This window comes from Lissotriton helveticus, chromosome 5_1 (assembly GCF_964261635.1).
Source record: "Lissotriton helveticus chromosome 5_1, aLisHel1.1, whole genome shotgun sequence".
Taxonomy (NCBI): Eukaryota; Metazoa; Chordata; class Amphibia; order Caudata; family Salamandridae; genus Lissotriton; species Lissotriton helveticus.
In genome coordinates, this window is record NC_136065.1 from 268276386 (window position 1) to 268302190 (window position 25805).

Sequence of the window (25805 nt, forward strand, 5' to 3'; positions counted from 1 at the left end):
TAACGCTATGTTTATTATTGAACTGTTGTAATAAATGTGTTGGCTAGCTGTGTCTGACATTGTTTTCCTCTTCTCTTTAGTCCTAGAATAGTATGGTAACCAAGCACTCATGGGTAGTGGGCTGGACCGGTGGACAGGGGAGCGAAGGGTTGTCTATGCAGTTCGAATGGATTGGGTATGGAGGCATGCTTTTGACACATCTGGTAGAAGATGGTTATCAACGAGCCTTGGTGTGCCAGGTTTGATGGACTGCTAGAATTATCCTCAAACTGCAGACACACAGGAGGTTCAACTGGATGTCGTTAGGGCAGGATGAAAATGCTATTCTTGTGTTCCTGTGTTACAGGCAACGCTATTTTTTGCAAATACCTGCATATAATTTTTTATGTGTTTTTGATGCTATGTTTATTTTCTTTGTTAACGTTAACTGTAATAAATAAGACTTTGTTGCACTAATCATTTGCTTGCCCGTTACACCCACCACCACCCCTTTTTGCTTGCCCTGCCCCAGCTGCCACCCTCCCACCGGTTGTTGCTTGATCCGTCTCACCCACACCTCTCCTGTCACCTAAAAATAAATACAAAAATACGTTTACAAACTTTCTCATATGCAACAGCTATGTGCCTTTATCAATGTGTTTTTAACCTTAGTGTAGAGCAGTGCAGTTTTTGTGCAGCATGGTTGAAAGTAACCCAAAAATAGGAGTAACCTATTGGTTTTCCAAACGCTTGTTTAAATTGGCCAGTTTCTAATTATTTCTTCTTTTAGTTTGGATTTTTCAAGTAAACTAAACACCAAAGTAAGACTTCTTAAGATAACAGTCCCAAATGCCGATTCAAATGTCACAACGAGGAGCAGAGGAATGCAGCACTTCTGGGGCACTATTACACATAGTGAGCACTTTCCATGTTTATGACCAGGCGCACCTTAAAACAGGTGCGCCGGCCGCAAACAGGGAAAGTGCACCCTATTACATTTAATGCGCTGCCCACAGGACAGCCGCAAACTTGTGCTGCACTGGGGTCAGCACATTCAAATGAAAAACAGAGCGGCTTTGAAGCAGCTGCTCTGTGTTTTACAGTGCAGGTGGCAACCCATCTACACATTTAAGAGGGGAAGAGATCCCTTGCAGGCAGGTACAGTGTGTAACTGCACCCACCTGCAAAAGGATGTCTGGGGGTCCATAGGGCCCCCTTTACCCCTCCAGAGCTCTGCCATCAAGGGGGGGGGGTTGGGGGGGGGGGGGGGGCTGACAGCTTCTTTGCCTCTGCGCCCGCATCAAGGATATGGCGTGGGCGCAGAGGCATAGATATTCACTCATTTACATGGTCCACGCCCCATGCAAAAGAGGGAACACCTAGTGATAACGTTGGAGCCAGGGCTCGAGTCGGGGTACCACGCGGGTGGACGGCGTCCCCCCACTTACTTTACCGGGTGGACGCCGTCCCCCCTGGCAAACAGCTGGACATCACTCTTTGGCCTCTCAGGGACGAGACCGGAGCTCACAGTTCCGAGGCAGCTCCAGGGATGAGGGGGAGGACGCCATGTGTCTCGAGCGCGATGCTGGCACAGGCCTCCTGCTGCCTTTGAGACTCGAGGGATGCTGGGCCGGTTTTGTTCGGCTGAGAAGCGTTACTTCAGTGAAAAGGCAGCCGAAAAGAAACGGAACATATAAAATTAGCAAAAACCGAGGACAGGCTGAATCAGAAACACACATGGTCTTGCAGCAAATGCAGGAACTTAGTTTCAGCACGCTTGGGGGCTAACGGGTGGGGGAGGCGCGAGCAGGCATGACTGACAATTTTTCAAGAACCAAGGCAGGCTAGAAGTACAGAGTAATATTATACAGAATTGATGTGTAGAGAAATGTAACCTGGTTTCAGATTTAGAGATACATTTTGACAGACTACCAGAATTCACAGTATCTGGTAGGTGCTTGCCTCCTTACGTTTCCTTTCATTGAACTTCGTCTTACAATAATCAAGATTTTAAAATGCGAGTCTTCTTGTGAAATGTTTTTCATAGTTTTCGGATTGATGTACCTTTTAAGATTGTACCCATATACGTCTAATAACCCTGCACAGTCCACTCGTGATACCTTTGGATAGTGCTACTTAGATAGTGCATCATATTGACTCATTTGCTTTTGAAGGTGCAAAGCGAAAACACCACCTTTTGTGACGTCACTTCTTGTTGTGACGTCACTTCCGGCGACAGCATCCCCCCACTTCTTTTTTTACGACTTGTGCCCTGGTTGGAGCTGTATGCGCGCCAGCACTATCTGTATTACAGAAAAGGCTGTAATCTGAAAGTGCCCTGGGGGCGAATAAAGTGGGCGCACATGCCCGTTGCGCCCCTCCGGCACTTCCCATAATACAGCCCCTGGAGTACACATGGCTGACCCAGCCTTGGCCACTCGAGATCTATGGGGTGTAGTATGGGTTCTAACAGTGCTTTCTACAAGTGGACTGCAGGTGACCTCTGTGAAGCAGTGCTCTTCTAAGAACAGGCAGTGGGGCGAAATAATTCCCATTGTCCTTCTGCCACGACGTCTGTCAAGCATTAGTAACATTAGCTTGCAAACTGGAAATTCAAATGATTTTTCTGGAAATCTCAAAGTAATACACGCACTACAAGTCAAAAATGCCTTCCCCGAGTGAGACCCTTGGAGCAGTGTCACTTCTCGGCTCTAGCCAACGCTCCTCATCGGGAGAAATGCTTAACTACCAGTCAGACTGCATTGCTCTAGCACAATCTAACATGATGCTCGCCATTATACCCTGAGCGAAGTGCACCTCGTTTGCAGACAGGGGCAGATGACTGAGGAGTAGAGAGTAAAAGCCACCAGAATCAGTTCAGTCACTGTTATGGAAGTGAAGGCCAGAAGCAGTCACTTTCAGGGGGTGCTCGATGAAGGATTATCCAATGACGGACAGGCTTAATGTGGAATGCAGACAGCAGCTCCAAAACCACACTCTTTATAATCCTAATCAGACAGTGCCAGCAAGGTGGTCGGTCGAAGAGACTTGTGCAGCGGTCACATGCTGCAACCTATTTCTAGGGTGCCTTCTTTGTAATAATGGTTCATGGGCACCATGAGAAGAGCGCCCTTAATGGTCTCATGTAGGTTTCTGCATCTAAAACCTAGAAAACACCCCTGAAGGCAGACACTCTGAACTGAATTAATAAAAATAAACCAAACTTGAAATTAGAACAAGGCATAGCAGAGAAACATAGTTCCAGCATGAGGTTTTCCTACAACCATATACACATTTACAAAAATTTACTCTTAAGGACATTTTGAGAGAAAAGCTGAAAACATGTAACCAAGATCCTCAATCACGATGGCAGTAAAAAAACACTGTTCTGCACAAACACCTGAATCAGCCCACAGAGGAGCGGGAGTAGGGATGGGCTGAGTAGGGCAATGGAACGATAAGCTGGGATCCCTTCTGTCTTGAAGCAGTGTCAATGGTGGAAAGAGAGGCCAAAATGAGTATGTTGCCAGACCTAAGACGTCCTCAATTCACAAGTGATAGAGCAAAATGTAAATTCTGGTACAGAACAAATAGAAATGTGAAGAGTGGGTTGCAATTCCAATTGATGAATTGGACCCTTTTTAGATAACACAAGTTAAGTTTTTAAGACCTGAAGCACAAGTTACTTACCGTCGGTAACGATATATCTGTAAGAAACATTATTTAGTGTTAGATTCCTTACCTTAGAATATCCCCAGACGTCGACTGGATCGGGAAAGTTTTTGTCAGCAGTACCCTTGCGCGTCGGTAGGCATCGTCTGCGGTTCCGCGTCCGTCGTCGTGATCGCCGGGATGACGTCGCTGGAGTACTTAGATGCCGCCCTCGCACGCTGACGTCAATTCTGTACATAGCTTTCCACGCCGCGAACGCAGAGCCATGCAAGAAACCGACACAGGTGCCATGAAACTAGGGCCCTGACAGGGAAAGTTCTTGACCCTAGATATCGGTTCGCAGAACGGGGAGGATGGGTGGGGCAGTAAGGAATCTAACACTAACTAATGTTTCTTACAGATATATTGTTACCGAAGGTAAGTAACTTGTGCAGCTGAAAGAAACACGTTAGTGTTAGATTCCTTACCTTAGAATTGATACCCCAGCAATATCAACCCCGGTGGTGTGTCTGCGAATCAAAATCACACCAGAAAGTCCTGGAGAACTGAACGGCCAAAGAAGCCGTCTCTCCGGACTAGACTGTCCAGGCAGTAATGCTTGGCAAACGTGTGCAGCGAGGCCCACGTAGCTGCCTGACAAATGTCCTGCAAAGGGACTCCCTGTCTCAAGGCAGTAGTAGCCGCCGTGGTCCGAGTGGAATGGGCGTGCTGCCCCTCAGGAGGTTCCTTTTTAGCCAAGAAATAACAGACCGTGATGCACAAAACGACCCACGAGAGATGGTCCGCTTTTGCTTCGCCCGTCCCTTCTTAGTGCCCACGTAGCTAACAAAAGTTGGTCGTCCACCCAGAACTGTTGTGTGCGTTTCAGGTAAAAAGAAAGCGCGCGTTTTTGGTCTAGACGGTGGAGCCTCTCTTCCTCTTTCGAGGGATGCAGAGGCAGAAAGAAGGTGGGCAAGGTAATGGTTTGGCCGATGTGAAAGGCAGTAACCACCTTGGGTAGAAAAGAAGGACGAGTCCTCAGAACAACTTTGTCCGGATGGACAGAGAGGAAAGGAGGCTTAGAAGAACGAGCCAGGAGCTCGCTCATTCTTCTGGCAGAGGTGATGGCAAACAGGAAAGCAGTCCTGAGAGTCAGAAGACGTAAAGGACAGTTAAAGAGCGGCTCAAAGGGAGCACACATCAAATGTTCAAGTCCCACTGAAGCATTACAAAGGGAACAGGAGGAAACATGTGAGTAATACCTTTCAAGTATCTATTTACAACAGGGGACTTGAAAAGAGAAGGCTGATCAGGAAGCCTCAAGAAGGCTGAAACAGCCGAAAGATATCCCTTGATAGTGCCCAGAGCAGAGCCCTGCTGGGCCAGGGAAAGAAGAAAGAGGAGAACCTCAGAAAGAGGGGCAGAAAGGGGATCCACAGCCTTTGCTGTGCACCATGCCACAAATTTGTTCCACCTGCAGGCGTATACCGTTTTCGTGGAGGGACGCCTGGCTGCCAGAATGACATCACAGACTTCAGGAGGCAAGTCAAATGGCATCAACTGTCGCCGCTCAATCTCCATGCATGTAGGTGGAGGCTGGACAGGTTCGGGTGGAGGACCGTCCCCTGTTGCTGCGACAGAAGATCCTCCTGAAGAGACAGTCGAATCGGGGGATCGATTGACAGACTGAGTAGCTCGGCAAACCAGTATCTTTGTGCTCAATCCAGAGCCACAAGGATGACCTGGGCCCGATCGCACCTGATCTTTTTCAGCACTCTGGGTAGAAGTGGTATAAGCGGAAAGACGTATAACTCCCCTCGCGACGAAAAGCGTCTCCGAGCAAGTGCAGTCTTGGAAATTCCAACGCGCAGAACTGATGACATTGCGCGTTCTCTTCAGTGGCGAATAGATATAACCAAGGCTCTCCCCGCTGCTGAAAGAGACCCTGCGCCACGTCAGAGTTCAGACGCCACGCGTGATCCATCATGCACCGCCGGCTGAGTTCGTCCGCCCTGGCGTTCAGAGAACCTGCCAGGTGTTGAACCACCAGCGTAATGCCCTGATGTTCCAGCCATGTCCAGAGGCGCAGAGCCTCCTGACACAGGGTCCACGACCCCACCCCGTCCTATTTGTTGCAATACTACATGGCGGTGGTGTTGTCCATAAACACCTGCACTACACTTCCCGGGACAGAGGGAAGGAATGCCTTCAGTGCAAGTCGGATCGCCCGCAGCTCCAGAAGGTTGATATGGAGCCGGGACTTCGTCGGAGACCAGAGGCCCCTGATCTCCGCCTTTTCCATGTGCCCCCCATCCCAGGAGGGACGCATCCGGCACCACTATGTGCTCCGGTTGGGGTAGGGAGAGAGATCTGCCACTGACCCAATCCTGGACCGTGAGCCACCACTGCAACTGTCTTGCAGTGCCCTCCGAGATCAGGACGTGGTCGGACAGGTTGCCCTGATGTTGTGCCCACTGGAACTTCAGGTCCCACTGCAGCGCCCTCATCAGCCACCTGGCATGATGTACCAGCAGGATGCAGGAGGCCATTAGACCCAGCAGCCATAGGGCCATCCAGACCGAAACTTGGGATAAAGGCTGAAAGATCGGAATCAGAGCCTGAATATCCCGAACCCGCTGCTCGGGAGGATAAACCCGAAACTGCGCCGAGTCCAGAACCTCTCCGATGAAGAGGAGCTTCTGTTAGGGACTCAGGTGTGACTTCGGCACGTTGATGGAGAACCCCAGGGAATGCAGGAGGTCGGCCGTAGTCTGGAGGTGGGAGACGACGGTTTGGGGCGAGCTCGCCTTCAACAACCACTGATCTGCGCAGATGAGCTGCGACCACCGCCATCACTTTCGTGAACACTCGAGGGGCACTGGTGAGGCCAAAGGGGAGCACTGTAAACTGAAAGTGCTCATGGCCCACCGTGAACCGCAGGCAACGCCGATGGGCCGGCAGGACGGGAATTGGAAATAAGCGCCCTGCAAGTCCAACGCTACCATCCAGTCTCCAGGGTCGAGGGAAGTCAGAACCTGAGCTAAAGTCAGCATCTTGAACTTCTCCTTCCGGAGGAAGATGTTGACGATCCTGAGGTCCAAGATAGGGCGTAGGCCCCCTTTGCCCTTCTTGGGAACCAGAAAGTAGTGGGAGTAACAACCCCACCCTACTTCTGGGCCAGGAACATGCTCATGGCCCCCTTGTCCAAGAGGGCCGTAACTTCCTCCTGCAGAAGTTGCAAGTGATCCCCCGACATGCAGTGGTACTGCGGTGGCATGGCTGGAGGGGTCGTCTCGAAGGGGAGGGAGTAGCCCCTTCGGACGATTTGCAGCACCCACCTGTCCGAAGTGATGGTATGCCAGAGGAGCAGGTGATGGCGAACTCTGCCTCCCACTGGCGTGGAATGGGCCTGAAAGCTCAGACTAGGAAGGCTTTGAGGCAGATGCTGCAGGAGCGGATGTGGACTGACTGGCTCTCTGACCCCCTGTTCCGCCACAGCGGAATGCACGTCTGCGACCGCGTTGAGGTTGGTTCTGCGGCCTGAGGCTGGATGAATGTGCGGGGGTGGCCCTTCCGTGGCCACGAAAGGAGCAAAAGGCAGAAGTTTGCTGTCGCTGGCCCGACAGGCCCAAGGACTTGGCCATAGCCCTGGAGTCCTTAAAGCGCTCTAGCGGACTATCTGCCTTGTCGCCAAAGAGGCGACAGCCATCAAAAGGCATGTCCATGAGAGTGCTCTGGACATCCCCTGAAAAGTTGGTGGATCTCAGCCAGGCGTGACGACGAATCGCCACCGTCGTTGCAATCGCTCTGCCCAGCGAGTCCGTGGTGTCAAGTCCACATCGAATGGAGTACCATGCTGTATCTCGCCCCTCAGCAAGAGCCTGGGCGAGCCGTGTCTTAGCCTCGTCCGGACACTGGGGCAGCACATCTGCCACCGTATCCCACAGAGAGTGGGTGTAACGGCCCAAAAGGCATGCAGTATTAATGGACCGCAGTCCTAGACTGACAGGGGAAAACAGTTTCTTGTCAAACTGTTCCAGCTTTTTGGATTCCCGGTCCGGGGTGCGGTAGGGAATGTGGTTTGGGATGTGGAGGCCTGGATAACCAGACTCTCAGGGGTGGGGTGGGTGGACAAAAAGCAGGAGTCGCCCGGAGTTGGGCGGTGGCGCCGGGCCACGTTCCGATCCACAGGAGGAACTGTAGTGGGCTTGGACCAAGTGCCCATCAGAACGTCAGTGAGGGCCTCATTAAACTGCAGAAGAGGATCCGTAGAGCTTACTGGCAGTTGAAGCACCTCAGTAAGGAGGTTAGTCCTCATGGCCAATGCAGGGAGTTCAAGGCCCAAGGCCTTGGCTGCCTTGCGCTGCACCACAGCATAAGTTGCTCCCCCCTCCGTAGCCACGGAAGGGACAGAGAGAAAACCAGTGTCAGGGAAAGTGCCTAGACCACTGGCCTCCCCTAGCTCATCTGCCCAGTCCTGACTTAACTGGCACTGCTGTGCCAGAGGGTCCTCAGACCCCTCCCAGTCCTCCCCTTCATCCGTGTCCTGATAAACATGCAAAAATGTCAGAGCCGGGGCATAGGTGAAAAGCTCACCGGTCGGGGTCGGAGATGGCGCTGCTCAGACGCCGAGCCCGGGCTGGGATCGAGGACGGCGTCGTCCGAGGACGGCACCGGATGTGGCACCGAGGGGGTCGGCGCCAGCGGAGGAGTCGTAAGGTCAACAGACGTCGACCGGGATCCAGGCCTGCATCCCACGGAGGTCCTGCAGCGCCGGGACCGAAGTTGCTGGTGGCGCCGAGGCCGAAGCCACCGGCAACACATGGCTAGGACCCCCAGTCGGACCCACGGGGCCCGAAGGCGCACCAGAGGGTCTCGACGGTGGAAAGAGAGTCCTCATGGCCACGAGGAAGTCTCTGATCTGCTCCGGAGTCGCATTGAGTCCAGGGACCGGAGGGTGTGGGGCTGGATGTGACTGCGCGGGTCCCGCCAGAGCCGCGTGGGAGGTGCCACCCTAACCCTCGGCCGAGTCGTGCAACCGGCGAGAGGAAGTCGAAGAACGACGATGCTTCTTCGACTTCTTTTTCCCATGCCTCGACTTACCCGAGTGTGAGGACTTGGATCTGGACAATCGGTGATGACTGCGGCTTCACGACTGGTCCCTTGACTTCCTCCTCGACCGGCGCGGAGCAGACTGCCGGAACTCGAGTAGCTTACAGGAACACTCCCGCCTAGCCTTCGACATCAAGGCCCGGCAATCGGGGCACGACTGGTCATCGTGGTCGGCCCCCAAACAGTAGAGAAACCGGCAGTGGGGGTCAGTAACCGACATCAGTCTGACAGGTGTCACACGGCTTGAAACTGGGCATCCCTACTGGCACCAGGAGTCAATGTCGACTCGAAAAAGATAGACATAAATGTACAAAAAGTTAGTCAAAAAATGACTAAGGGTACGCTCTTCCCGGATCTGCGCTTGCTGGCGCCGAAAAAAGAAGAACTGACGTCAGCGAGCGAGGGCGGCATCTAAGTACTCCAGCGACGTCATCCCGGCGATCACGACGCTGACGATGGACGGGAACTGCTGACGAAAACTTTCCGGATCCAGTCTGACACCTGGGGATATTCTAAGGTAAGGAATCTAACACTAATGTGTTTCTTTCAGATATTTCATTTTCCCATTCATACATATCTTTAAGAAGTAATAAAGTTGGTCAATTAAATTGACTAATAATGAACGGAAAGTGGAATAATACTTAATAAAAAGCCCAAACGTGTTTTCAGGATGGTACTGAAAGACCTTTTGTACATTACCATGCACACATGATGGACAGATAAATTAAGGTTAGCTGGACCAGGCCTTCCTCGCCATGTTGTAAAGGTGCACTGTAGTGGTTTGGTGCTTGCAGTGAGATACTGAACCAGTTACCGTTCAGACAGGCTAAACAAACAAAATGCAAGGTAATCAGAGGTGTCAACTTACAGGTTCTTCCGCTTCTTCTTCTTTGCGTCGTCGTCCCCCTCTTCGGAGCAGAAGTCAGGATCCGCAGAGCCAGGTGGCTGTGGAAAGAGCCAGAGGTGAGTGGGAATGAGGAAGTGTTTCGAAGCCACACACAGCTGAACTTGAGCCAGGAACGTATCATGACCACAATTTCCACTCAAGTCATGCTCTGGTGCAAGATACATACAAGCCTCTAAGAGGCAGATTCATGGACTTAGGAATACTTCGCCTGATCACCACACAGTGCCCCAATCAGTGATTTTGCTGGGTGGGTAATGTACCCAATGAATACAGTTGCCTAGAATTTGTCAAAGCCCGATATTAAAGTATAGTCAATTGGCAAATAATTAGCAATTAATTGCCCTCTGACCCCAGACCTCTGGCGCCAAAGACAGGAGAAGCCCCTGAAAAACAAAGGCATTCTGGCCCAACATAAGAATTCATGCATGGTTGGGCAACGTACACAAGCAAAAATAATGTCCAAAACTGAAACTTTTTTGCTTCTCCTTTGTGACAATGTTACCATTGCACTCCCTCACAGTCCCACGGCGAGTGACCATTATGGGTGGGAGGCCAATCATCAAAATAAAATGCAGCTCATACCACCTATGTTTATGTCAAAAAGCATTTACAATACAAGATATTTTGGCAACCTCTTCTTGAATGACAGCAGATACAGGTTTCATTTAAACAAGGAATAGTACTCGGATGCTCAGCGCTACAAATGACAGGGATTTCATCCAGATCGTGAGAAACAGTCTTGGGAGTGGAGTCCGGAGGGGGAGGGGAGTCTGTGTTTACCCTCATTCCCAAGTGTTGTTTTTCACAACATTTCATGGGAAAACCCCGCCCTACACTGTGTGAACCCAGGATTACTACCCATCTTTAACTGTGTGCAGCAGAAATATCCAAATGTTCACAAACCCATCCCCAGGCAGCCAGTGTGTGTCGGAGTTCTTTAGTTAATGAGCTCTGGTTTCATCTGTTAGAGACGATGCAAAGAGGCTGGCAGCATCATACTGGGTACCGTCGAATGTCCAGAAGCCAGTCGAGGCTTTCCCTAGAAGGCCACAGCGGTGCGACAGCCCCATTCAAGCTTCAATGCGGATTACAAAAATAGGAGAATGTGGTCTGATTGGTCTGCAAGAAATCCAAGGAGTGAGAAAAAGATTAGGGACAATTTCAAAAGGGTGACATCCACTGAGTACAAGGGCTATAGATACAGCCAACAGGATCCTGCATCTCCAAAATAAAAGGGTGGCCTAGCTATTGGCTACACTCAGCTCAGAAGTCCACTTCATTCCGTAGAAAAGATGTTTTTTCACACGTTTTACTTTGTGCACATTTGCCTTCTCCTGGGACAACCACATCAGTACAATACACAGAAACATACAATTTCTCAGTGCAAAAGTATCATTTCACAATCCCAAAGAGAAGATGATAACCTGTCCCCGATAGACAACTGCGGCAAGAAAATGTGGCAAAAGGGCATGTTTTGTTTACCACTGGCAAAAAGAACGAGCCTAAAGTTTCTTGGTTGGAGGGACAGTGCAAAAACGCTAAACCACGAGAGGAGCTTTTAGTCGTCGGTTTTGGTGTTATTTACATTTGTCTTTTGTCCAGTACACCATACAGAATGACGGAATGAGTCAACCCACTTCAGCCACATCTAACTTGAGATTACATTCTTCTCTTTCACACACTAAGTAGTTCCTTTCAGTGCCAGGGGTTATTATAGCAATGCTTTTTGGGTTCAAAATTTTTTTTTTCCTTTTAGTCTCACACACACATGCATAACAGTGGTAGTCACTGTGTGGTTATAGTTAGGACTAGTTACCATAGGAATTTGATTTTTTGGTTTAATAATAACTTTGGGGACGTTTTGCGAATTTTTACAAAACTTTTTTTTTAAATGTTTGTCCATCTCAGCTGCTTCCTGGAAAGTTTCATGGCGATACATCAAGCTGGGCCAAGAAAAAGGTTGAGTAGGTAGGAGAGGGGGTCAAAACACAATTTCCGTAGGGATTTCTGAAAAGTGCTACTGCCAAACCAGCTGAATGGAATGACACCAAATTTGGCTGAAAGCAAAATCTTTACCCAGAAAGCTTGCTTTTTGGAAATTGGTGTAAATATTTTCAGGAGTTTAAGAAATTGCAGGTAGTTCACGTCTAATGACTGTCTAGATAAACAACCTGATCCTGATGAATCTGATTGAATGTCGCTAGGAGATAAAAGAGGGAATAGTGGTCAGGAATAGGCATAGCTGAAGGCAGTAAAGGCAGATGCCACAGGAATAGGACAGCCACCTCAAACATAAAATCATTCATATCGATTCCATTCAAACCCATCGGCTTTGGGAATAATGATTGTTCATCTGAAATAGACATAATGTGGGGTCATAGGGCTTCTGACACCAGCATTAAACCCAGACCACTTCCATTACTGATGTCCTCGGAATCTGATATAAAGCCATCTCCAAAAATCTGTAACACTGATATGACCTCCAAGGTTCTCAGGCATGGATCTAAACGATCTCCCACGATTACTGACGCCATGCATTTATTGGTCCCCTACTGTCAAGGTGAACTTATTTTACAGACCCCTCCAACACCAACCTGAAGTGAATGTTGAACAATTCTTGTATTAATGTGAAGGAATTTCCAGATCTTCGTCAGCAATACGAAGTTATCTAGGCAGCCTTTTAACACCGGCATGATGTGACTACGTGGGCAATGGCGCACAGGGACTTTGGAGTTTCATCTGCCTATGAGTATGTGGAGAAGTGTGGCTCAATGGTTAGAGCAGGCAGACCTTGATGCAGAGCACTGGCCAGGGACCAGGGTTCGATTCCCACCTCGGCGGGTCTCCGGCTCATTAATTCCCCTGACTGGATATTCTCGCCTCCGTGCCTGTTCTGATCATGGGTCCCACGCTGCAACTCTGGGCAATAGCTTGCTTAGTCTCCGCAACGGCCCCAAAAGCGCTGGGATGCCTGGCTGCACCTGGGGGGTGCCCAGGAGTAGACATTTCCCTGGAAAGCCAGGAAGGGTTCCTAAGCGGTATACGGACAGCGCCGGGACACCTCCGGTGGAGGTAGCTGTGCGCTTTACAAATTCCGACATTTACATTTTACATTTATGAGTAGAAGGTTAGACTGACCTCTGAGAGCTCTCACAAAAACAACAAGATACAAGATGGAGTTACAACCAAACCAGTGGAATTACACAGAGCAAGTAAACGCAAGGTAATTGTTAGGCCCAAATATCTGTTACAGCTGAGTGATCTTGCAAAATTCCTGTTATGTTAGTTACACAATATTGTGGATGGCTAGAACCTGAGCAGCTGTTTGTGGCACCATTTTTTTCCCACGCAAAATGCGTTCTTAAATGGACTTGATGCATTTCACACAAAAATATACAGCAAAACCCCAGTTTTCCATAACGTCGTGGCATATTTGTGTCACTTCATGTTATTACGTAAAAGCTCATTTTGTGAATTTCGCACACCCTCTAGCCATTACTGCACTGGTAACACAACACGATGCAGCTATGATCACGTTGAACACTACAACGCAGAGTGATAACAAACGGATGCTGGACAACAAAACATAGTACCACAAAGGAAAGGCGTTGTTAACAAGGCTACAATCACTCTCAGGCCATCATTTAGCGAGGCACAATCTGGCATAAAAGAACAGGGTGGCTGAAGAATGTAGCGGGTGCAGGCGTGTTAGAATAACAAGCTCCAAACACACACACACACACACAAACAAAACACACTCCAACCCCAACCCCCTACACAATGGAGGTACCAGGCACTTGTAGGTTTCCTGAGAGATCATTTACATGGGAGATGCATCCAACACACACGCACACTGGAGACACAAGCAATTGCGGGCTGCGCGCCAACACACGCTGTGTTTATGTGATGACGGGAGGGCGAGCGGCCTGCTGTGTCGCAGCTGTGCGGTCTGTACACAAGCAGGCCGCCTCTCCTGGGAACCCGCCGGAGGGCCCGGTGCCAGCCGCCATTACCCACGGCCGCCTCTTAAGCATTACTGGAAGGCCAATCCCAGCGTAGAGCCGTCGTTGGAAGTTAGCACTTTACAGAAAGCGTTTACATTACAGAAGGGGCTCCAAGCGATTCGGGGGGAAACCAAACACTCGCAGATGGACACAGCTGCTTTCCAACTGAAAAATAACATTGGTTTTAATTAACGGTGGCCGAGAATGCTCTTTGTTTTACACGCGAAGCTTCGGCCTGCGTCACCACCACTGAAAAGTCTTGTTTCGGGGAAATACAGGCCTTCCGGCGATTTATGATCTGTATTCTGGAGCTTGGCTCGTACAAAGAGGTCTTCGAGTTGAAAATACCTCGGTGAATAAACGTGGAGCAACTTTACCTGTCATGGAGTCTCTTCTTCATTTGGATGCACGTGCGGCAGGAGAGCTTCCCCACGCTAAGCAAGCTGGGACTGCCAGATGACTCAAGCAATGAGGGGCAGGTAGTGGATCCCTCAAACCATAGAGGCAGACTCCGGATGGACTGACCTCTGCCCGGGGGTCCTCATTCGGCACCATACCTTGGAAGCTGTCAGTGTACAGACTGACCTCTGCACGCGGGTCCTCATTCGGCACCATACCTTGGTCCAGGGAAGCGATCAGTGTACAGATTCGCCTCTGCCCGCGGGTCCTCATTCACTACAATACATTGGATCATGAAGATGATAGTGTTGAAACTGACCTCTGCATGCGGGTCCTCATTCAGTACCATACCTTGGAAGCTGTCAGTGTACAGACTGACCTCTGCACGCGGGTCCTCATTCAGTACCATACCTTGGACCATGGAAGCTGTCAGTGTACAGACTGACCTCTGCCCACTGGTCCTCATTCAGCACCATACCTTGGAAGCTGTCAGTGTACAGACTGACCTCTGCACGCGGGTCCTCATTCAGTACCATACCTTGGACCATGGAAGCTGGTAGTGAACAGACTGACCTCTGCACGCGGGTCCTCATTCAGCACCATACCTTGGAAGCTGTCAGTGTACAGACTGACCTCTGCCTACTGGTCCTCATTCAGTACCATACCTTGGACCATGGAAGCTGGTAGTGTGCAGACTGACCTCTGCCCGGGGGTCCTCATTCAGTACCATACCTTGGAAGCTGGTAGTGTGCAGACTGACCTCTACACGCGGGTCCTCATTCAGTACCATACTTTGAACCATGGAAGCTGGTAGTGTGCAGACTGACCTCTACACGCGGGTCCTCATTCAGTACCATACTTTGGACCATGGAAGCTGTCAGTGTACAGACTGACCTCTGCACGCGGGTCCTCTGTCAGTACCATACTTTGAACCATGGAAGCTGGTAGTGTGCAGACTGACCTCTGCACGCGGGTCCTCTGTCAGTACCATACTTTGAACCATGGAAGCTGGTAGTGTGCAGACTGACCTCTGCACGCGGGTCCTCATTCAGTGCAATACCTTGGACGATGGTAGTGTACAGACTGACCTCTGCACGCGGGTCCTCTGTCAGTACCATACTTTGAACCATGGAAGCTGGTAGTGTGCAGACTGACCTCTACACACGGGTCCTCATTCAGTACCATACTTTGAACCATGGAAGCTGGTAGTGAACAGACTGACCTCTGCACGCGGGTCCTCATTCAGTACCATACCTTGGAAGCTGTCAGTGTACAGACTGACCTCTGCACGCGGGTCCTCATTCAGTGCAATACCTTGGACGATGGTAGTGTACAGACTGACCTCTGGACGCGGGTCCTCTGTCAGTACCATACTTTGAACCATGGAAGCTGTCAGTGAACAGACTGACCTCTGCACGCGGGTCCTCTGTCAGTACCATACTTTGAACCATGGAAGCTGTCAGTGAACAGACTGACCTCTGCACGCGGGTCCTCTGTCAGTACCATACTTTGAACCATGGAAGCTGTCAGTGTACAGACTGACCTCTGCATGCGGGTCCTCTGTCAGTACCATACTTTGAACCATGGAAGCTGGTAGTGTGCAGACTGACCTCTACACACAGGTCCTCATTCAGTACCATACTTTGAACCATGGAAGCTGGTAGTGTGCAGACTGACCTCTGCACACGGGTCCTCTGTCAGTACCATACTTTGGACCATGGAAGCTGTCAGTGAACAGACTGACCTCTGCACGCGGGTCCTCATTCAGTACCATACCTTGGACCATGGAAGCTGTCAGTGTACAGACTGACCTCTGCACGCGGGTCCTCTGTCAGTACCATACTTTGAACCATGGAAGCTGGTAGTGTGCAGACTGACCTCTACACGCGGGTCCTCATTCAGTACCATACCTTGGAAGCTGTCAGTGTACAGACTGACCTCTGCACGCGGGTCCTCTGTCAGTACCATACTTTGAACCATGGAAGCTGTCAGTGAACAGACTGACCTCTGCACGCGGGTCCTCTGTCAGTACCATACTTTGAACCATGGAAGCTGGTAGTGTGCAGACTGACCTCTGCACGCGGGTCCTCTGTCAGTACCATACTTTGAACCATGGAAGCTGGTAGTGAACAGACTGACCTCTGCACGCGGGTCCTCATTCAGTACCATACCTTGGAAGCTGTCAGTGTACAGACTGACCTCTGCACGCGGGTCCTCATTCAGTGCAATACCTTGGACGATGGTAGTGTACAGACTGACCTCTGGACGCGGGTCCTCTGTCAGTACCATACTTTGAACCATGGAAGCTGTCAGTGAACAGACTGACCTCTGCACGCGGGTCCTCTGTCAGTACCATACTTTGAACCATGGAAGCTGTCAGTGAACAGACTGACCTCTGCACGCGGGTCCTCTGTCAGTACCATACTTTGAACCATGGAAGCTGTCAGTGTACAGACTGACCTCTGCATGCGGGTCCTCTGTCAGTACCATACTTTGAACCATGGAAGCTGGTAGTGTGCAGACTGACCTCTACACACAGGTCCTCATTCAGTACCATACTTTGAACCATGGAAGCTGGTAGTGTGCAGACTGACCTCTGCACACGGGTCCTCTGTCAGTACCATACTTGAACCATGGAAGCTGTCAGTGAACAGACTGACCTCTGCACGCGGGTCCTCTGTCAGTACCATACTTTGAACCATGGAAGCTGTCAGTGTACAGACTGACCTCTGCATGCGGGTCCTCTGTCAGTACCATACTTTGAACCATGGAAGCTGGTAGTGTGCAGACTGACCTCTACACACGGGTCCTCATTCAGTACCATACTTTGAACCATGGAAGCTGGTAGTGTGCAGACTGACCTCTACACGCGGGTCCTCATTCAGTGCAATACCTTGGACGATGGTAGTGTACAGACTGACCTCTGCACGCGGGTCCTCTGTCAGTACCATACTTTGAACCATGGAAGCTGGTAGTGTGCAGACTGACCTCTACACACGGGTCCTCATTCAGTACCATACTTTGAACCATGGAAGCTGGTAGTGTGCAGACTGACCTCTACACGCGCGTCCTCATTCAGTACCATACTTTGGACCATGGAAGCTGTCAGTGAACAGACTGACCTCTGCACGCGGGTCCTCATTCAGTACCATACCTTGGAAGCTGTCAGTGTACAGACTGACCTCTGCACGCGGGTCCTCTGTCAGTACCATACTTTGAACCATGGAAGCTGTCAGTGAACAGACTGACCTCTACACGCGGGTCCTCATTCAGTACCATACTTTGGACCATGGAAGCTGTCAGTGAACAGACTGACCTCTGCACGCGGGTCCTCATTCAGTACCATACCTTGGAAGCTGTCAGTGTACAGACTGACCTCTGCACGCGGGTCCTCTGTCAGTACCATACTTTGAACCATGGAAGCTGGTAGTGTGCAGACTGACCTCTGCACGCGGGTCCTCATTTAGTGCAATACCTTGGACGATGGTAGTGTACAGACTGACCTCTGCACGCGGGTCCTCTGTCAGTACCATACTTTGAACCATGGAAGCTGGTAGTGTGCAGACTGACCTCTACACGCGGGTCCTCATTCAGTACCATACTTTGGACCATGGAAGTGGTCAGTGTAAAGACTGACCTCTACACGCCGGTCCTCATTCAGCACCATACCTTGGACCATGGAAGCTGTCAGTGTACAGACTGACCTCTGCACGCGGGTCCTCATTCAGTGCAATACCTTGGACGATGGTAGTGTGCAGACTGACCTCTACACACGGGTCCTCATTCAGTACCATACTTTGGACCATGGAAGTGGTCAGTGTAGAGACTGACCTCTACACGCCGGTCCTCATTCAGCACCATACCTTGGACCATGGAAGCTGTCAGTGAACAGACTGACCTCTGCACGCGGGTCCTCATTCAGTACCATACCTTGGAAGCTGTCAGTGTACAGACTGACCTCTGCACGCGGGTCCTCTGTCAGTACCATACTTTGAACCATGGAAGCTGGTAGTGTGCAGACTGACCTCTACACGCGGGTCCTCATTTAGTGCAATACCTTGGACGATGGTAGTGTACAGACTGACCTCTGCACGCGGGTCCTCTGTCAGTACCATACTTTGAACCATGGAAGCTGGTAGTGTGCAGACTGACCTCTACACGCGGGTCCTCATTCAGTACCATACTTTGGACCATGGAAGTGGTCAGTGTAGAGACTGACCTCTACACGCCGGTCCTCATTCAGCACCATACCTTGGACCATGGAAGCTGTCAGTGTACAGACTGACCTCTGCACGCGGGTCCTCATTCAGTGCAATACCTTGGACGATGGTAGTGTGCAGACTGACCTCTACACACGGGTCCTCATTCAGTACCATACTTTGGACCATGGAAGTGGTCAGTGTAGAGACTGACCTCTACACGCCGGTCCTCATTCAGCACCATACCTTGGACCATGGAAGCTGTCAGTGAACAGACTGACCTCTGCACGCGGGTCCTCATTCAGTACCATACCTTGGAAGCTGTCAGTGTACAGACTGACCTCTGCACGCGGGTCCTCTGTCAGTACCATACTTTGAACCATGGAAGCTGGTAGTGTGCAGACTGACCTCTACACGCGGGTCCTCATTTAGTGCAATACCTTGGACGATGGTAGTGTACAGACTGACCTCTGCACGCGGGTCCTCTGTCAGTACCATACTTTGAACCATGGAAGCTGGTAGTGTGCAGACTGACCTCTACACGCGGGTCCTCATTCAGTACCATACTTTGGACCATGGAAGTGGTCAGTGTAGAGACTGACCTCTACACGCCGGTCCTCATTCAGCACCATACCTTGGACCATGGAAGCTGTCAGTGTACAGACTGACCTCTGCACGCGGGTCCTCATTCAGTGCAATACCTTGGACGATGGTAGTGTACAGACTGACTTCTGCATGTCGCTCCTCATTCAGTACAATTCCATGGACAATGGAAGCTGGTTGTGTACAGAATTGGTTCTGCAAACGGGTCCTCATTCAGTACAGTACCATGGTAGCTGGTAGTGTACAGACTGACCTCGGCATGCAGGTCCTCATTCAGTAGAATACCTGCTGATGCTGGCACTTTACACTCTACCTCATAGCAGGAGGTTGCGGAGTTGGTGGATCCTTTAGGGTATGGCAACTGACACCAAGAACAGTGGCGGCTGGCTTCTGGGAGGGCCGCAAAATAAAATAAAAACAAATAAAATCTTAGAAGGCAAAACAACGTCCTCCCGGTCCTCTCCTCACCACCGGACCTGGAAGCAGCAACCCCTTAAACCAAATCAGGGTGCTGCTCTCGGCAGCACTCTGGAGACCCGTACTTGCACCTGTTGGACCTGTTTAAAGTGCGCATGTGTGGCTAGCCTTCGCAAGACGACCAGCCAAAAAGACATGCGCACTTTAAACAGTGCACAGCCAGCCAACCCTCCTCCCTGCTGAGTGACATGCTACTGTCAGTCAGTAGCGGCCACGCCCCAGTCCTGACGCTCTGTTCGAGACGGGGAAGAAAAATAAACTGGTAATAAATAACCTTTTTATTTTTCAGGGGTTTGTGGGGATTAAGTGAGGCGACGCTCTTGCGCTCCAACGGAGGAGCCGACACTGAATAAGAAAGGTCTTGCGCTACCAAGCTCCTCAGGTACTGGATCTTTCAGGCTATGGAAGGTGGTACTGTACAGCCAGACTCCTGCCAGGAAGCCGATCCCTCAGATTACAGATGCTGGAAATGTGGTCACTGCCCGCATTATCAAGTTACTAATTACTGGATGAATTATGTTATGGTAGAGCACCACTCAAACCTGGTACTATAACAGCAGCATCATTCAACAAGGTTCATGACTTGGCAAACACTTGGGCTATAATAGCTGGTACTATACAAACTGTCTTCTACCAAGAGAAGGCAACTGGGCACCCAGCTTGCCTATGGTCTCCAGTTCCTGCTTGTTCCAGCCTGATCCATTGACATTGCCGCTGTCTGAGTTGTCCAGCTCCCGTTCTTCCTGCCAACACAAGCCCCTCCCACCCCAAGAACCAACTTAATGCAAGCCGCAGAGCGATCGCATGGCTGGCACGCCAAAGGCAAGTCCGTCTGTGCACACGACCATGACCCCTGGACCTCCCGCCCCAGCAGATACATCATCACCGAGCTCTACACACTCGAAGCCACAACAAACACTGCCACCACGCTGACCCACACTTCACGGTCGGACCTTTTACCTGCCCCCACTGCTACTTCACAGACTCCACCCTGAGCACTCCACTGACACAACTTGAACAAATACAACAAATCGCTTGCGCTCTTCTCAACACATGTTCACTATGCAAAAACACCACTGAGATTTGGATTCTCATCTCCACCATCACACCCAAAGTCCTCTTACTCACTTAGACTTGATTCAAACTCACTTCGGCGCACAATTTCGCCACCGCAATACCCAAACGATATAAGATCACCCACCGCAACCGCATCAATAAGCCTGGAGGAGGGATCGCCATCATACACAAGGAATCCATTCAATGCACCACCACAAATGACAACAACACTCCAACTTCCGACAGCAAAATCACCATCAGGAGCGCTTTCGCCTACTGTCCTCCAGGACAACATTCAGCCTTCTGCAAGGTCAACGCTGACTTCCTCGTCTCCCTTGCCATAGATCCAACAACTAAATTTTCCTCAGCGCCCTCAACTTCCATCTTGAGGACGGCAATGACTTCAACACTACCAACTTCCTCGACAACATGAACAACATCAGACTCACCCCACTTGTCCACGATCCCACGTACACCACTGGCCACACGCTAGACCCCATCTTCACCTGCAGCGACCAAATCAGGTACAGCTATACCATGGAACTCGCGTGGACCAACCACTCCATCGTCCACTTCAACAGCTACTCCGCCCCCAGTCTGCCCAAAGCACCCCACTGCAGCTGGAGCAAAGTCTCAAAGGACACATGGACCAATGTCCTAAACACCTCCCACCCCATCTCCTCCAACAACCTAGAACAGAACGTCAGTAACTTTAACAATTTGATCCTCACTCTCATCGGCAACAGTCACAGAAGATCTGCCCAGAAGGCTAGCTGATACACTGAAGACCTTAGAACCGCTAAACGACACTGTAAACCACAAGTGGAAGTGAGAGGACATACCAGCAAGGACAAGACCAACAAGACCACCTTCAAGACATCCCACAACCTCTACCACAGACAGTTGAGAGAATCAAAGAAAAAGACCTAAGCCTCAAGCATCGAATCAAGGTCCAATAACTGCAAAGAACTCTTTAACATCATCAAAGAATTCTTCAACCCCCTCATCTGCAACAAACAACATTAAACTCTTACAGGAACTCTGCAACAACCTTGCAAACTTTGTCCACGACAAGGAGTGCGAGCATCTACAGAAACTTTAATTCCCAGCCCAACGCCACTGACTTCTTCAAGCAACACAATGACCCCGCTACCACCTCAGACATCCGACTAATCAAATCGAGCCAGCTCGCCCCACATGACATGGTCTCCATCACTCTATCATAAACTACCGATCTAGGCCCTCACCACATCATACACCTAGGCGAAGCCAGAATCAGCCACGGTCTCACTGCCTTGTTCAACATTTCAATTGCCAAGGCCACCTTACCCGAAGACTGAAAACACAGACGCCAACGCCGAAGACATCCAAGCCCTGCTCGACTGAGGAGAGACTGCAGCTCTGATCCTCCTAGACCTCTGGCAGCCTTCGATACAGTCTCCCACCACACACACATCACAAGGCTGTAGAACATAGCCATCCAAGGAGCCACTCTCAAATAGATTGCCTCTTTCCTCACCAGGAGGAGGCAGATAGTCTGCCTTCCCTCCCCTTCTTCTCCAAGCCCAAGCAAATAATTTGTAGAGTACTCCAAGGATCCTTGCTCAGCACCACCCTCTTCAACACTTATATGACACCTCTGGCCAGCATTGCCAAAACCCACAGCCTCAACACCATATCCTACATCGAGGACACACAACTCATCCTCTCCAATGCACCACCAAGACAAACTTCTACAACTGTATAACAGACTTTGCTAACTGGATGAAGGACAACTGCCTTAAGCTCAACTGTCTGATTTTTGGAAATAAAAGCTTCCCATGGGAGGCATCCTGGTGGCCCTCAGAACTCAGACCTACTACTACACCCACTGACTACGTTAGGAAACTAGGCATCATTCTGGACAACAAGCTAACTAGGACGACACAGCTCAACTCGGTTTCTTCCTACTGCTTCTTTATCATCCACATGCGTTGTGAGATATTAAACTGGCTACCTCAAAGCTCAACATGCATCAGCACTCCACCCCTCATCTCCAGCCAACTGGACTATGGCAACGCTCTCTACGCAGGGATGTCAGGTCACCTCAGACTAGGTCGACTACAGTCGATACAGGACACCGCAGCCAGATTTTTCCTGGATCTCACAAGATGGACTATATCATCCCATACCTCAGGGAACTCGACTAGCTCCCAGAGCAGAAAAGATGCCAGTTCAAGCTGCTGACCTATGCATATAAGCACTACACAACTGCGGACCCGTCTACATGAACCACCACCTGAGCTTCAATCAGCCAACCAGAAATCTCTGCTCCACGTCACTTTCTCTAACCCTCACCGTCTGCATTCGACATAGCAGATGGGGAGGTTACTCCTTCTCCTACTTAGCAGTCAAGTCAAGTCAAGTCAGAGAATTTATATAGCGCACTACATACCCAGAGGGTCTCAAGGCGCTAAGGGAGGGGGGGAGGATTACTTGTCAAATATCCACGTTTTAAGTTGCTTTCTGAATGCTAGGTGGTTCTGGGTAAGGCGAAGGTGGGTGGGGAGAGAGTTCCATGTTTTAGCAGCCAGGTATGAGAAGGATCTGCCACCCATGGTGGTCTTGTTGATGCGAGGTATAGTGGCGAGGGCTAGGCTGGAAGAACGTAGTTGGCGGGAGGGGGTGTAGAAGGACAGTCGTGAGTTGAGGCATTCTGGTCCAATGTCGTAGAGTGATTTGTGTGCGTGGGTTAGCAGTCGGAAAGTGATTCTCTTGTTGACGGGTAGCCAGTGGAGGTCTTTCAGGTGACCAGAGATGTGTTCGTTGCGTGGGATGTCTAATATGATTCTGGCTGAGGCGTTTTGGATTCGTTGGAGTTTCTTCTGGAGTTTAGCGGTAGTGCCTGCGTAGAGGGTGTTTCCGTAGTCCAGTCGGCTCATGACCAGAGCATGGGTGACTGTTTTCCTGGTTTCGGTGGGGATCCAGCGAAATGTTTTTTTGAGCATGCGAAGAATGTTGAAGCAGGATGAGGATACGGCGCTGACTTGTCTGTTCATTGAAAGTGAAGAATCCAGGATAACGCCTAGGTTCCGTGCGTGGTCTGTAGGGATGGGTGCTTTTCCAAGGGCTTCCGGCCACCAGGAGTCGTCCCATGCAGAGGGGGATGTACCTAGGATGAGGACTTCTGTTTTATCTGAGTTCAGTTTCAGACGGCTGTGTTTCATCCATTCAGCAACTTCTTTCATTCCTTCGTGTAGGTTATTTTTGGCGGTGCTGGGGTCCTTGGTGAGAGAAAGGATTAGTTGAGTGTCATCTGCGTAAGAGATGATGTTGAGGTTGTGTTGGCGGGCGATGGCCGCGAGGGGGCTCATGTATACGTTGAAGAGGGTGGGGCTGAGTGAGGATCATTGTGGTACGCCACAGATGACTTCGGTGGCCTCGGACTTGAATGGTGGAAGGCGGACTCTCTGGGTTCTTCCAGTGAGGAAGGAGGTGATCCATTCAAGTGCTTTTCCTTGGATTCCGATGTTGCTGAGGCGTTGTAAAAGGGTGCTGTGGCAGACTGTGTCGAATGCTGCAGAGAGGTCGAGGAGGATGAGGGCGACTGTGTCTCCATTGTCCAGTAGAGTTCGAATGTCGTCTGTTGCTGCGATGAGGGCGGTCTCAGTGCTGTGTTTTGCTCGGAAGCCAGATTGTGAGGAGTCGAGGGATTTGTTGGCTTCAAGGAAAGCGGCGAGCTGGTTGTTGACAGCTTTCTCGATTACTTTGTCCGGGAATGGAAGGAGCGAGATGGGGCGGTAATTTTTGAGTTCGGTGGGGTCCGCTGTGGGTTTTTTCAGAAGGGCAGTGAGTTCAGCGTGTTTCCATTTTTCCGGGAAGGTGGCGGAGTTGAGGGAGCAGTTGATGACGTCTCGGAGGTGCGGTGCTATGATGGAGTCTGCTTTGTTGAAGATGTGGTGAGGGCATGGGTCTGTGGGGGATCCCGAGTGGATGGAGTTCATCAGGCGGATGGTGTCCTCAGTGGAGATTGGGTTCCAGTCGTTAAGGGTGTTCGCGGGGGGAGAGTGTTCAGCATGTGGTTGGGTGGGTTGGACTCCGGGTTGGTTTTCGAAGCTGTTGTGGATGTCTGCAATCTTGTTGTGGAAGAATGAGGCTAGGGAGTCGCAGAGGGCTTGAGAGGGGGTGATGTCGTTGGAGTTGGCCGAGGGATTGGAAAACTCCTTGACGATGTTGAAAAGTTCCTTGCTGTTGTGGGCGTTGTTGTCAAGTCGATCCTTGAATGCTGTTTTCTTGGCCTTTCGGATTAGTTGGTGGTGAGTGCGGGTGGCGTTTTTGAAGGTGTCTTTGGTGCTGGTGGTTGGATCTTTTTTCCAAGCTTTTTCAAGGGTGCGGCAGAGTTTCTTGGACTTCTTAAGATCATCGTTGAACCAAGAGGCCTTCTTGTTGCCAGGTTTGCTTTGACGTTTTTTCAGTGGTGCTAAGGTGTCGGCGGTGATGGATAACCATATGGTGAAGTTGGCGGCGGCTAGGTTTGGGTCCGAGGAGTGGGCTGGGGTGTTTAGAAGGAGCGATGAGGAGATCTGGTCGGTGGTGAATTTGTTCCAGTTTCTTCGCAGAGTTGGTTGGAGGTGGTTGGTGGGTTTGGGCTTGTTGTAGGTGAAGTGAACGCAGCTGTGGTCAGTCCAGAGGAGATCCGTTGTATGGCTGAAGGAGACATGATTGCTGGAGGTGAAGATGGGGTCGAGTGTGTGACCTGCGATGTGGGTGGGGGAGGTGACCAGTTGTTTAAGTCCGAGGTTGGCGAGGTTGTCCAGGAGGGTATTGGTGTTGTGGTCGTTGATCTTTTCAAAGTGAAAGTTGAGATCTCCCAGAAGGATGTATTCTTTGGAGGGGAGCGCGTGTGGAGTGATGAAGTCCGTGATGTCTTCACTGAATTTTGCGCGGGGTCCTGGTGGTCTGTAGAGGAGGGTGCCTCTGAGTGTGGTTTTGGGGTCGATGTGGATCTGGAAGTGAAGGTGTTCGGAGTTGGCGAGGTTGGCATCAGAGCTGGTTGAGATGCGGATTGTTTTCTTATGGACGATAGCGATTCCTCCTCCTGTGTGGCTGGTCCGGTCTTTGCGAGTGATCTTATAGTCTTCAGGGATGGCAATGGTGATGTCTGGTGCGGAGGAAGCGTTCATCCATGTTTCCGTTAGGAAGGCGATGTCTGGAGAAATGGTGTCTAGTAGATTCCATAGGTCAATGGCGTGTCTGTGGACCGAGCGGGTGTTGAGAAGGATGCATTGTAGGTGGTTGGGGTCGGGAGTCTGTGGTGTGTTCGTAGCGGAGATGTTGTCGGAGCCGATGAATTTGCAGGAGTAGCAGGAGAAAGGTCCATGGGTTTGTCCAGGAGCTGCTTGGACGCAGTTGGGGACGCGACCGGGGTTAAGGGCTAGG

The 25805-nt window shown here is 50.6% G+C and overlaps 1 protein-coding gene across 6 annotated transcripts in view; it reads right to left on the reverse strand.

The window, feature by feature from the left end:
• Window positions 1-25805, reverse strand: part of RGS3 (regulator of G protein signaling 3) — a 945383-nt gene that overhangs the window by 42939 nt on the left and 876639 nt on the right. For all 6 annotated transcript variants that reach the window (XM_078642175.1, XM_078642174.1, XM_078642173.1 and 3 more), the window contains one exon: window positions 9611-9687. In XM_078642175.1, the coding sequence (XP_078498301.1) occupies window positions 9611-9687 (77 nt within the window). The remainder of the gene's footprint in view (window positions 1-9610; window positions 9688-25805) is intronic.